This window comes from Scomber scombrus, chromosome 15 (assembly GCF_963691925.1).
Source record: "Scomber scombrus chromosome 15, fScoSco1.1, whole genome shotgun sequence".
NCBI classification, from domain to species: domain Eukaryota; kingdom Metazoa; phylum Chordata; class Actinopteri; order Scombriformes; family Scombridae; genus Scomber; species Scomber scombrus.
In genome coordinates, this window is record NC_084984.1 from 22,825,236 (window position 1) to 22,839,716 (window position 14,481).

The 14,481-nt window shown below is 39.5% G+C and overlaps 1 protein-coding gene across 1 annotated transcript in view; it reads right to left on the reverse strand.

Moving 5' to 3' along the window:
• Positions 1-427: 427 nt before the first annotated feature.
• si:dkey-1d7.3 (transmembrane protein 132D) overlaps positions 428-14,481 on the reverse strand; it is a 29,478-nt gene continuing 15,424 nt past the window's right edge. The window contains exons 6-12 of the mRNA XM_062434743.1: positions 11,905-12,048; positions 9,027-9,235; positions 5,186-5,363; positions 4,837-4,950; positions 4,547-4,738; positions 1,609-1,912; positions 428-1,533 (exon numbers count right to left, since the gene is read on the reverse strand). Of these exons, the coding sequence (XP_062290727.1) occupies positions 428-1,533; positions 1,609-1,912; positions 4,547-4,738; positions 4,837-4,950; positions 5,186-5,363; positions 9,027-9,235; positions 11,905-12,048 (2,247 nt within the window). The remainder of the gene's footprint in view (positions 1,534-1,608; positions 1,913-4,546; positions 4,739-4,836; positions 4,951-5,185; positions 5,364-9,026; positions 9,236-11,904; positions 12,049-14,481) is intronic.

Below are 14,481 nucleotides of genomic sequence, written 5' to 3' on the forward strand. Positions count from 1 at the left end.
CCGGGTTGTACCAAAGTAAAAGGAAGTGAAAATTCATTTTTTTTTCGAATTAGAAATGTAGAAATAAATAAAAGTATAGATATATGTGTATTTACAGGAATGGATCTGTAGAGCACATGTTTTAATACAAGAATATTGCATTTAGAGAATGCAAATCAATTTGAAACTTAAAACGGACACAGTATCCGTCCACCATTCCATTCTGTATTTACAGGCTTTCACTAAGTACACACTTTGCTAAAATACATTTTTTTGTAATCTCAATAAATACATCCTTCAAAGTGACCAGTCTCATTGAAAAAATGAAAGCCAGCCAGCTTCTTTATTAACATTCTACACCAGAACATATTGTATAGCTATATTTTTTGTTCTATCTCACTGTCTCTTTACAACAGTAATTATACTAATGCACACACCCCCAGAAAACTTACTGGGGCTCTCCTAAAGGTTTGACAACAGGCCATGGCATGTCAGGTAATGGTGTTTGGGGCTCAGCAGGTGTCTGGTGTTGCTGCATCTGCTGCTGTTTGGCCCAGTTAAAGTCCACACCGTTCTTCTTCAGTGCAGCCAAGTGCTTGATGTCTAGCGTGGTGAAGGTGGTGAACTGCACTTGGTTCCTCTTACTGGTGGGGGAATGAAGTGGTTCGTTGCGGTGTGGCCTTGCCAGCAAGGTGGCTGAGCGGTTCGCCATGGGGTCGATTAACTTTCCCTGCAGCTGCTGCTGGGAGCTGGTCCTGCTGCGGCCCAGAGTGGCAGTTCTTTCAGGGACAGCGGGGGCGCTCACAGTGGGCAGGGTCCTCTCCAGGGTGCGGTGGCCCATGGAGTCAGTAGAATGGCGGGACTCAAGAGGGCGATGGGTTTCACGTTTTAGCGTTGACACTTGAGTTGGGGCCCCTGGGTCTGGAGGGTCATGATTGTTGCTCCCCAGCCACACCCAGTCATGCTTATGATCCTTTGGGTCCCCATTTGGTGGCGGGCCTGCTTGTATGGGAGTTTTGTGTTTACGGAAACAGAGTTTATATGAAGCGCAATTAAGCAGAAAAGCCAAAATAGCCACACAGGAGACCCCCACCAAAGCATACATGCCAATTTCCAAGTCAGACATGGCTCGGAATGTCCGTATAAGGTCACTCTCAATTACTTTTGGGGTTTTAGATTTAGGTGGTTCCTTTTTGGGTGTCACTTCTGCTTTAGGTACGTCTTTATTAGGTGGTGAATTGGGGTTGTCGAGCATGCTTCCATAGCTTCTCTTCTGCCCTTCTCCTTTACTAACTGCACCCATTGTTGTATCTATAGGTCTGGCAGTGCTCAGTGGTGTAGTGGCAGTCATGGGAATGACAGTATATGTGGTACCTCTTGTAGCTCTTGTCGTAGTTCCAATCCACACAACATCTGGCTGCACGTATCTTGTTAAAAATGTAGTTGGGGTGGGAGTGTCTGTCTGTTGCTGGCCAGGTACTGTCCTTCTGAACAACCACTTATCCACATCTGTCACAGCACGCTGTGACGTCACCATTGTTTTAAGTTCCCCTACTACTTCTGATGCACCATCATCATAATCTTTATTTCCTTCAGTGCCAATCAGATTTCCACCACTACCACCTCCACCTGCTGCTACAGCTCTTCTGCTGCCCTGGAAGTTGATCCTGAGGAGCCCCGTGCCCACTGCCAACTTGCTTTTCCTCTTGGATTTCTGGCATTCCTCACAGATCCTCAGCTCCACTCTCACTAGCACCCCTTGGCCTTCATTTTCATCATGGGCCAATACAAATGTTGACTGCGGGGTGCGGCGTACTGTGGCCACCCCCTCGTCTGGGGTAGAGACTGTCAGGGAGTAGATACTGCGGTCAAACAGCTCCAGTGGAATGACTGCACCATCACTGAACTGAACCCAGCAGCTGACCACAGCCTCCTGAAAGAAAAAGAGAAAGAAAGAAAGAAAGAAAGAAAGAAAGAAAGAAAGAAAGAAAGAAAGAAAGAAAGAAAGAAAGAAAGAACGAAAGAGTTCATATGTAGAGAAGCAGGTCAGAGCACATGCAGGAAATCAACATTCCCCTCCTGCCTTCACTGAGGGCCATATTCCCATGATTGTTAATAACACTAAATTGCCTAAGCTAATCTCTTTATGATTGCACTCAGTAGGGTGCTATTGTACCATAGATTATAGTCATCTGAACTCATAGTATGAAATATAATTTAACCAAAGTGGATAAAGAGAAAGTCCTTTAAGCAAGAACAAAAAATATAGCAGTGAGGTTCATCCTAAGGGCAGAATTAGCCAGTCCAATCACATTAATACACAATGACCTATTTCCTGTTGCTAATGTGAGCCACTGGGTCGCCACAGACCTAACCTATATTTTGGGTTTGAATACATTATGAATTGCCCGAAGCAGAACATTAACAGCTTGCCATTGCAGACACATTGGCATGGTTCTAATAGTTTGTTTATTGACAGGGGCAGACCAGCCGCAGTGACAGTGTACTGTAGGTAAAGTGAGCTGTCGTTCCAACAGCTATGGACTGCCTAATTGCTGCCCCCATGCCTGTGCCGGGGAGCTGGTTTAAAATGGGCAAGCTGCCATGGCTAAATGTACGAGTGAGCTTTTAAAATGATCATCTGTGCACCCTGTCTGCCTCTTCCGCTCTCTCACTCACGCATGGTAAACACAGATGATAGCCGGGGCTGTGAACAAAATGAGTTCACATTCCGAGAGGCAAAGAGAAAACAAATATTATCACACCCCTAAGGTCATTGCTGTTACAATTCTTATAACTCAACTCTGTACATAACCATTATATTGTTGGAAAAAGCATTCAGGATACATTAACAACACTATTTTATGATAGTAAGTTAAAAAATTTAATTTTTAATCTTTAAACCCAACAATTGAACTCTCATTGGAGAAAACTCAAATGAATGTGGGGAATGGTGTGATTATTAACTTGAATAAAAGAGATTCTTCCTTGAAATGAGAGTTTTGTGCTTAAAGTTAAGACATTGAACATGCACTGCTATCACATTTGGATGTTTCACTGTATAATTATAAAACAACACTCAAAACTGTTAAGGTTAATATGGTCATGAATCTTATTGATGGTGATTAGTTTCTCTTTGATTTTCCTAAAGATGATGTGACCTGCAAGCCTGGACTTCTCTATGGGCCCAACAAGCATATGTGGTATATTTTTTATATTTCTCCAACAGAGAGGCCACCTCAGTCCAGATATCAGGCTTGGCCCAAGAGAAACAGTTCTGAGAGCAACAAGGGCAGGATCATTCCCTTTTCAATTCAGAAATGTGTAATTTCTTGCATGATCATTTTTATACTTATATCCACTGTACCCTAATATTTGAAGTAAAATGTTTCATTGAACATAGTGTTTTCTTTACAATGTTCTCTCCAGGCTGATGATAGCACATATAATCAAGTGGATTTAGAATATAATCAAAATGTATCAACATTAAATCCATCAGATCAGTGAATGGTATAACAGCCGTCATGCAGTATAGGCAATTTATTTGGTTAAAGCCAGACTTTGATAAATTGTGAAATGCTAAATCGAAACACTGAAATCAATACTCAAGTCCTATGTACAAGGTTTGATTTGCATATGGTCAAATCAAAGAGTAGCAACACAAATCATTTTTTTCTAATCTACAGTGCAAGAAGCATGAGAATGGTGATGTTATTTGTACTGCTATCTTATTATGCATGCATCTGTGAGTGTTTCCAGGCTGGTGTGCATAATAAAAGGGGAAAATTGTCAGTGGAAATCATTAACGAATAACAGGGGCTTGCTTGTTGAATGCCCACACGATTACAAAACAAGAAAAAGGGATGTTTTAAGAGTTTGTAAAAAAAAAAATCATGGCTGCAATAGTAATAGCTCACTAAACGGGGGGAAATGACTTACTTGTTAAAAATTCAATAAGTGGGCAAATTACACTATTAAGATAAATACAGATGAAAACACATTGTTTAATCACACCTTTGGTATTTAATCACAGCCTACCGCAATCTGATTCAGTATTCGTGTTTGTGCTCTTGTAAGCTATGAATGCTATTCACATGGCATTGGATCAGCGTTTCCAAAGATGTGAGTTACAAAGAGAGAAAGTAGAGGAACATTTGGATGGAGAGTACATTTTATGGCATGTTTTGATAGATACTTAATTGATAGATCTATTAATCTTATATGTATGGTTCTGTATCACATGACAAATCTATCAATCTTTTAGACGGTTTCTGAAAATAAGAGAAATTCATGATTCATTCTTCATAAATTAATAATCCCACAATAAGAAATAATACTTTTATAATCTCACACCGACCTTATAATTCATTATTATATGTATTACACAATACTCTTGTTTATTTCTTGTCCTTGTGTATGTTTTTGGACTCTGTTGAATAGTTCTTTACAAAGAATGTGAAGTGACTAGAAATGAGCATCGTGCATAGAAAAAAGTACCATCACAAACAGCTGAGCTGTGCACCCCACACTTTTATGGTTTGTGTGGAACAATTTTCCAGTGACTTACCTGTTTGAGCTGCGTGATCGTCTCCCGTGTAGTTGCCATGGCGATGACGGCCCTGTTGCTTCCTGGGCTAAGCTGCAGGGACAGAGAGAGTCCAGAAACCAACTGCACCCCAAGCTCTGTCACACTCACTTTATCATCCACCACCATGATGCTCCTCTCACCAAGGACTGATGATGTCAGAGGGGACAGCACCTGCAACGAGTACAATCTCATCCAAACTGCAGATCCATATATATGTACATCTTTCACACAGCTGCTAAAACTATACGTATGCACACCTCATGGCTCACCTGTACAGTTGTAGTACCCACAGCCCGTCCCTGTAGCACCACCCCATCCTGCAACCTGGCTACATCTGGGTCTGCCACTTTTAGAGAATAGCGTACAAGATTGGTCACATCCACCTGCCAATCAAAAGAGAGGAAAATGCTAAGTAATTATCTTTATTGTTAACTGTTATTTATTTCTAATGGTTCAAAAAATTATTTAGCTTGTACTGAAATCACAGTTTTAAAACTAGTTGTTTGGTGTGTAACAAATCTGGTTGCAGTTGGTCAAGACAAGACTTGTCAAACCTGCTAAATCCTGATATTAAATGCTGGCAAATCTATTTCAGTGTGGACTGTTAAATGTTTTTACCTGCCAGTCAGGACCAAGGAAGTAATCAACAGGCTCCACTCCAGTTAGCGGGTCTGGCAGTGCCTCTGAGTCAGCCTGGGCTACGAAGGGAGTGAGCACCTTGAGTGTAGAGTACTGATACTGCAGCATACAGCCCCTGCCCTTCCTCATCTCCTCCTCTTCCTCACTGTCCCATGATCTGAAACACAAAAGCAGTCAAACATAATGAGTCACACAAGACATGAACAGTTTATGAATTGAGTTATGAATTCATGAAGGCATGTTCTGACATACACGCTTAGCGGCCTTTCTTGCCGAGGGTTAGACTTCCATGACTGCACACTAAATATGAAGTTACAGCCAGCAGGCAGTTAAATTTATCTATGCATAAAGACTGGAAGCAGGTGGAAACAGCTGGCCTGTAAAACGCACTAATTAACATGTTGTATCTTGTTTATTTAATCTGTAAAAGCTGAATTATAAAAACAAGAAGTTTATGGGGGAGGAGGGGGTTTGCCGAATTACAGACTCCCAAAAACAGTCCAGGAGAGCCAGGCTAGCCTTGTCCCACTGCTTCCATTCTTTATGCTAAGCTAAGCTAATTGCCTGATGGTCTGTAGCTTCAAATTTAGCGTACATGTAGCATGAAACTGGTATTGATCTTATCGAATTGTTGGCAAGGACGCAAATTTCTTAAAATGTCAAACTATTCCTTTAAACACACAGTTATTTACAGGTGATTTGATTTTTCACTGAAGGGTTATACAATATAAAATCATGCTAATGCTAAATTATTCCAATTGAAGAACGATACCGAAGACCAGCAGGGTGGTCGCTGCTGCTGTAGAGGTATAACACATTGCCTCACAGTGACCTTTCTCTCTAAATGGCTTTAAGTGCAATTAACCATGATCCCACGGCTGAGTAGTTGGTTTGTAGGTAACAGAGGTTAAGCTGTGAGCCATTCTCAAACCTCTCAACAATAATCATATAATTATCATAAGCACAGCTGCTCTGCCACACACTGCACCACAGGTGTGCTGGAGGGTTAGTGAAACGATTTCACACGGCAGGGGTAAAGCTGCTGTCAAGAGCTTCAGTCCAAATAAACATCATTATCACATAGCCTAAGGTTAGAACTTTGCATGTGATGGAGATACTGCTTGAATTAAATCAGTGTGACTCAACACCAGACAGAAAAATAACTCCTACTCTGTGCTCAATAATTTTGTCCAATTTATAAGGTCAGTTCATTTCTGAAACAAGAATGTAGTGCTCAAATGTGCAACACAAAACCAGGATACTCCAAAAAATGTAATTATAACCAGGATATTGCATATAAACATTCTCATCAATACTGTGTGGTTTTCCATCTGCAGAATAACCTGTACATCGTGAAAGTAGTACTAATCCGTCTTTGATTTGATTCAAAGTATTCAAAGCATCTTTGAAATTATAGCATTCACACTGGCATCAGTAACTGTTAAACTGCATTTCTGTAACAATACATTTAACCTACTGATTTCTAAAAATACTTAAACACAAAATGTGAAGTTTTTTATGTTGAGTGTCTTTGCCATAGAATCTAAATTTTCTATGCATTTTTTGGGCCTGACAGACCGCTCATTAAAATGGCCAAATATAGTATTATTATAGGTGTTGATTAAACTGTTGCTGTTAACTGATTGACTGATGGGCAAAAATTACACTGAACACTTTACTGCAAATCACCATCTGTTACAGCTACATGAGGGCACCTATAAACTTGCATGGGTGGGGATCATTTATAAATCCACCTACTTTTTGGAAGGGAACTATTTCAAGATCAAAAGTAAACATACTTTAAGTGGTTTCTAATTAGAAAGAAAGTAAGTCCTTCTTTGTCAGATACATTGTACGTACATGCATCCAACACAGTGGCATGCAGTGACACAAGTACAGAGCAGAAAATCCATCACTTTTTTTTAGCATCAGCGGAGACTGCCCATTACAATCACACACCATAGAAATGTCACATTTCTGACGTAGTTGTGTCTGTGCAACAAAACATCAAAGAGTTTTGCCCCTGGAGAAAAACTAACAACCCATCTGTCCACCATCATCATAGTATTGAGTGAAAAATAATGACTTTACTGTACTGTATTGAGTGAAATTCCACTAACCTTTAAATTCAGGGCAACTGTGTTGCCTCTAGACTCTCCTACCCACTAATGCACCAAACACAGATATTATATTTGTTATGACTAACCACATGTGCACTGTATATAAATGGATAATAGAAGCATATCTCTCAATGTAATACAGTCCAATTTAACATCACAGCCAACAAAGAACTCAAAAATTACAGATGGTGAGTCAAAGGTGAGTCAGAATCTCTCTGACACAGTGTCAAACCGATTATTACTGTATGCTTTGCAAAGTTGCAGTGAGATATTTTGTAGGGCTGGCTTTACTCCGTTTGAAGCTTCCTGGTTGTAAATGTATCTACAGGGCCAACTGCAAAACCCAGTGATTGGTTTCTTTTGTATGAAAATGTAATTCAAATACATTCAATCGGCGTGCAGGTGGTCAATTGGTTAGAGCACTTGCCACATACGCAGCCGACCCCGGTTCGAATCCCGGCCGGATGTCCTTTGCTGCAGGTCACACCCCCCTCTCTCTCCCATGTTTCCTGTCTGTCTACTGCTGAATAAAAGTGTCTATGCCGAAAAAATACATTCAATCTGACAGGAAACAACAAATATTTTAAAAATTCTTCATTTTGATTCAAGGGTCTAAGTATAGAGGCTGTTGGATACTGTACAGATTGTAAAGCCCTGGGCTAGTCTATATTTAAGAAAAAAAAAAAACTTGACTTGAAATTACTTACCTCTATAATTACCTCTCTGAACCCAAAGATTAAAATTGATGTAATCAAAAATTGTGAGGGGAATCACTCTTAATTTTTTCTAACAACTGAGGAGGCCAATGACAGAGAATACTTTGGATTAGAAAGACTATGGCAAAACAGATGACAATATACAAAACCTTCGGGTCAAAAAAAGAGAGATTTCAAGCTTTACTAATTCTTCTTAATTTTACAAACATGAAACCAGCCCCCATAACAGTCAGCATGCTAATAAAGTCTTTGCATCCTAAAATCAGTAGCCTTAATTATGTATTTTAAAATCAATAAACAACTGTCAATGTCTAAAGTTAGTTATGTCAACGTTTGCTCTAGGCACCAGCAGTAAAGTTAGCATTGGCACTGTTCCATAATAATTTATTAAGGACTCGAAACACAAAGTTTAGGACTTGAAAAACATGGGCAAAACAATTGTTCAAGAACATTTTCCTATTCTTATCCTAGATGTCTCTTATATTTCTCTGTGAGGCTTGTTTGCACAAATATTGCAAGTCAGATTAAGTCTCTCTTAGCTGGACACATTGCTCATTTCAGACAGATGAATACCACCATTTTATGAGGAGGTGTGCATTCCTGAGATTACATAATTACTGTTATCGACCTCCCTGAATCTTTAATGTATGTAAGGCTTTAATGTAAGGCTACCCATTCCACTCCTTGGGTGTTTCATTCATAAAAATGGTAAAGAGTAAAAAGAGATACCCCCCCCAGGGCTTTAAGTAGTCAGAACTCAATTTCTGTATCAAATTTAAACTAAAAAATCATTCAAATTAAGGCATTGTCAGTTCACTTTAAATGAAAGATTTATTTCATGTTCCAGTCAAGACTGAATTTGTACGTACGAGTGGTTCTTTTTTAAATGCTGAAAACAACTTTCCCAGTGGTTACCATACCTGGCACAACAGTATCACTAACAGACTTGTCCGGTATAGTAGCACAGCATATGTCAGGCCTTACCTTCTGTTGGTGGTTGTAACAGGCACCCTCCAACCCTTGATCTGGCTTAGCTCAGGGTCGGCCACATCAATGCGCAGGGGCAGACGGGGCATCCATACACTCATCTCCAGCTGGGTGCTCAGGAAACCATAGGTAAAGTTGAGCATCACTCTGCTCTTCCCTCTTGTCTCCTTCCCATTTACATACACGTAATCACAGCGTTCCGATACCTGAACATGACCAAGGAGAAAAAACAAGAGAGGGTTAAGGTAAATGAGGGGCTCATGAGTGATATCCTGGGTTTGATGGCATCCCTTGCTTTCTGCCAGTCTGTCACTGTATTAAAAAAAACAAAAGAAGTTATTTTAAAAGTTTAGAGTCACTGGGATAGAGCTTTAGTTTTAAAGCTCTAAAAGGAAAATGAATAAGAAAGTTTTAACAAAGTACACACAAAGAGAGGAGGGAGTGAACAGAGGCATCAACACATATACTATATACTAGTACTACCTCCAAAGTCTGGGAATCACGCTACGTTCCTGTTTATGTCATGTAAATTCACTACTGCGGCCTCTATGAAACTGTTGGTGAATATAAATTTGCTGTCTTTACGACTGTTCCTGTAGTGCAGTACTGTAGGTGGGAGCGCTGCAGTCCCCACTGCAGGGAGAGCAATGAGGTGAGACACAGCAGTTGGTGTGTTTTATTTAAGATTGGAGGCCTATCTCCACTGCCGCCTCACTTATCTTAACAAACCAGTGGCTCCACAGAGGTAATTGGAGAGCACTAGACTGGAGAATAGAGTGTAGCACTGGAGAGAGGGAGGTGGAAAATAGGGAGGTGGATAAAGTGAGGAAAAAGCAGAGGGAGGAATGATTTTCAAGGTAAGTCAACTTGAACTCCTTTGGAAATGCGGTGGAAGTCAGCGTGTGAAGACCTTTTCCCAAAAGGCCAAATTATTCGGACTTAAACCTGTGATGTCTTGTGCAGCTCTCCGTTGCATCAAATATACTGTAGGTTCAATGAATACTTAGAAAGAAAGTAAACTCCCCTGAACTAAAACCATACTAATTAAAAATGTTAAAAGTCTTTTAAATGATTAATGTTTTATTTTCACATTTTCAATGGAGATAACTTTATTTGAGGAAATATAATATATGAAATGCAACACAATGTATGCACGTTAATCATTAAGACACCCTATTCATTTGAATTTTATTTGATCAACTTTGCTTTGTGCATTGCTTTTGCACTTTCCTCTTTACCTTTTGATGTCAGTCTCCTGTCTTCATGCACCACTGCATAAAATCAGTGCAAAATTAAAGAATAGTGTGGTATGATAAAGAAAATAAGGCATAGACTGAGAATGTTGTAACTTAAAGGACAACATCAATTGTTTTGCAAGTTTTACTTGACTGAATGTTTAATCTGCAGTTCCAGCCTGCCATTGTTTTCCATTCATTTCTGTATTTCTGAAAATCGGCTATTCTATCTACTGAAACAACTTAGATTGTGTAATGTATCATAGTTAATGTCATATCTGTTACTTTTTTGTTACATTATTTTAAGAAAATGCCATGAAATCATTCTATATTCAAATTTAATGTCTGGGGGAAAAAATAAAGAAGTAAGAATTAAGAGTTTAGAGCTAAAGCATGCAAACACACACTCAATCTTGGGTACTGTATGGAAATCAGTCCCTATTAGCGAGTCAGACACTGGAAGTTATAAAAGATAGTCTTTTTTAACTTCATCTGGTCGATGGCGTTGCTCTAAGAGGGGTCAGTGACTGTAGAAAGCGTAAGAGTCCATTCAGAGACACAATAGTAACTGGATTAACTTCCACTACTGAAACGGAAAATCATTACAAGCACGGTCTCTTCCTTTCCCTTCCTCTATCTCACTGTCTTAAGCTTAGAGACTTAAAACACTGCCTCACACTTGGGAAGCTGGTGGCTAGTGGGTCGTCAAATGGGGGAAAAAAGTCATTTTATTCATCTCTGGTTCTCTTACACTGTCTCCCTCTCTCTCTTTGCTCTTACTGTCCTAGTAACATGGATCCATTACACAAAGGTCAAACCACTGTGCTTATGGATTGAGTGGTGGGATCATGAGCTCAGTCTTTAATGCCGTATGAAGGAGGCTGCTTTTATCCATGATGCTTACACACACATACACACACACACACACACATAGTGGGACCTGTTGAGAGTGACGGCACAGTGACAGTGGATTGTCATCTTATTTTTTTAGTGCCTCCAAATTCAATTTAAAAAGGAGACCTGCTGTGTATGCAAAAGATCTATTGAATTTACATTGGTATTGATATATGAGAGAAACAAATGCTGCAGTGGGGTTATGAGTAAAGTTTTTGCTTTGTTTAAAATACCTTAAAGGGATTATATATTATTTGTGGATATAGTAGATCATGCATACAGATAATCTAAAATACACTCGCCATGTGTCATTAATGCTTGTTACCAAATATCTGAAGGTGGACCCGGCATTATTGGCATGGGGGGCCAACATCAACATCAACACTGTTTTAATGCAAGGGCCTTCCGGGGAGGGCGCAGGCATGCCTATAAAAAAGTGCCAGAACTGTCTGTAAAATACATTGGAGACTTACATAGCTAGGAGGGGACTTTTTATTTTAGAGTATAATTAATTAATTATTAATTAAAAGATAGAATTAATTAATAACATCCTCATAGAAAAAACGTTTATATTTCTGATTTACACATGTCGGTTGGAATTCTGAGACAAAATCTTTATTGTTACTATATCTACCAAAATATTTTGTGTATATATTTTTCATATTTTGCAGATATATGCAGCAGGGATATGATTACAATAACTATTCCATTCCAAGTTGTTTAGGCCTGTGGTTGTAATGGCTTACCTTGAGTACATCTTCCTCCGTCGATCTGCAACTGGTGTAGCTGGTCACATCAGTGACTGAGCCATCAGCCTCCACAGCCAGAGTTTTCACAGGGACGGACACCATTTTACCTGTCAGCACCGCCGTGTTCAAGATATCAGTGTTCTGTGCAGTAAGAAGGGATAGAGAGCGGATAAGTCATCTGGATTGGTACAATGTTATAGTGTTATTTACAAGGAGACTGAAGGACAGTGGGCTTGAAGGGAGCTTTTTCCAGCTTCACAAGAGAAGGTCAAACTTGCAGATGATTTATTTTTCATCTTGTTTTTCAAAGTTGAAGCTTAGCCCAATTAACGAATGTCTGAGGAATTCGGTAGTGTTTTGGGGTTTTTTTGTTGTTGTTTTTTTTCCATAGACGAACGGCCGCTCTGACTGAATCATACCTTGATATCCACAAATAAAATAAGTCTGTCAAACATACAGTTCACTTACTTAATTCCAAATAATAATATGCAGTTGTGGATGTATTTTCTAATGCTGAAGAAGGTGTATTTTCCTTTCTTCGAGGGTAGTTGCTGATTGCGTGGACACCCAATATCTGAGCTAAACTATATGTCAACTTATATTATTATGTATTCGTGTTCAGTATACCTTCAAACTGCACACAGAGACATTAAAAGGTTTGTCTACTGTCTTGTTATAAGGGTGAAAGCAGACCAACACTGTGGGATTCATCACACAACTCTTTCAGGAAGCAGGGCTTTGATACATTTGCTTTATTGCTGTTCCATTTTAAACCCTCGGTACATGACAAACTTGTCTAAATATCCTGCTGGACTAATACATTATACAATACAATCACCAGTATTTGTACAGGCGCAGGGGCGACAGGCATAGAGTGGGTGTTAGCAAGACTAACACGGATTAAAACACCCTGCAGGCGGGCAAACTTGATTCATTTAAATGACGCTGATGCAACACAGACACAAAAAGTGGACTAAAAAACTAAAACAACACCTCTGTGTGTGTGTACAGCAGGTGTGTGTCTCTATCTCTCTCTCACAAATACACACACCTGGATCAAAATAAGTCCTTTACTGTACTGGTATTATCCATAGATCAACACTTTCACTCTCACTAACACCTAGACTTGATTACATTTCTAATCTTCCAACCCATTTTCCCACCTTGCACTCTACATCTATGCCAATGCTTAGCAGCAGCTTAGCTCTTACAGTATAGACCCTGTAAGTTGTCGTCAAGCCTGATGTAGCTTAAATTTTTACACTTTATTTCCTCCTTCAACATGGATTTACATCTACTTTCCAGTTAAGATCTCTGATAACGTCTTTTTAATTTATTATAGGTAGCGGCAGTGTGTAAGAAGCTCTGGGTGATCAGTGGGGTTTTTTGGGTTTTTTTCCGTCTTCCTGATGCTTGCAGACTAAAGCATAAAGCAACACTCGGCAGATGTTCCCTGGCAGCATCGCATTCTGAACTCTGTCGGCTTGACAGCTGCTGACCGCAATTTCAAAAGGACATGCTCTAGTTCAGACTGCGACACTGACCCAAACATAAGCCACTGGATCAGGGGAAGCACAAAATCAGAAAGCAATATCAGTGCTCTGTGGTGCTGCTTGCGCCATGCTGAGAGATCTTGACGTCTGATGTTTCAACGAGCTCAACAGTAATCTGGCTTGCAGTGATCAAATTCAGCTCAAGTAGTTGAGCTCTATTTTAAATGTTTTTTTTTAAAGAGTATTATTTACACTCTATGGTATGCCTGAATATTATTCATTCATTCATTCATTCATTCATTCAACAACTTGTTAATTCAGTGGATCTGCTGTGCTGTCAGTGCCAAATCCTTTATGTGTTGATATGCGAGGCAGACAAACAACATTAATGTGGGGAGCGCCTGCACACACAGCAGAAAGGTCAGAAATTCTAACACACAGCTGTCTTTGCTACGAGTCAGCGGCTTAGCCACAATGCCTTTTTCTCACTTTCTTTCAGTATGTGTAAAATGTCTAGTGCAATTAATTTACATGCAAAGCAGTACATGAGGTCATTTTCCTGCAGCTTTAACTATTTACATCTTTGGTGTCGGTGAGTCACATGTAACAGTGATTAGTTCAGCCACAGCCTGCTCAAGAAACAGGTCTATTCACTCCACTGTTTCAGAGGGATTTTTTTTCTTCTCATGTGAATCCTGTAACTGACTGAGATGAAACATATTTGCTCCCCAACCAACACTTGTCTGATTTATGTTGACTATTGTACCATGAAATAGCCTACTGAATCTCTGTCAAAGACAGACATGGATCTTCCTTGTTATTTCTGGTGGCTGCCTCAAAGTGTAAAGTTATTTGAGACCAAAATACATGGCAGTGAGGAATCTCAGTAAGTATGAAAAATATATTTACTGTTTGCATCCATCAAATTATGCACTGATTACTTTATCTTTTGCAAAGCATCATAATTATTTGAAACCTATTGAACACTGCAGTGCAGACCTGTAATATTTTGCTATGGAGAAAAAAAAACTATAATAATAAAAATAATGCAGTTGTGTGAAGAATGACTAGCTGATGACAT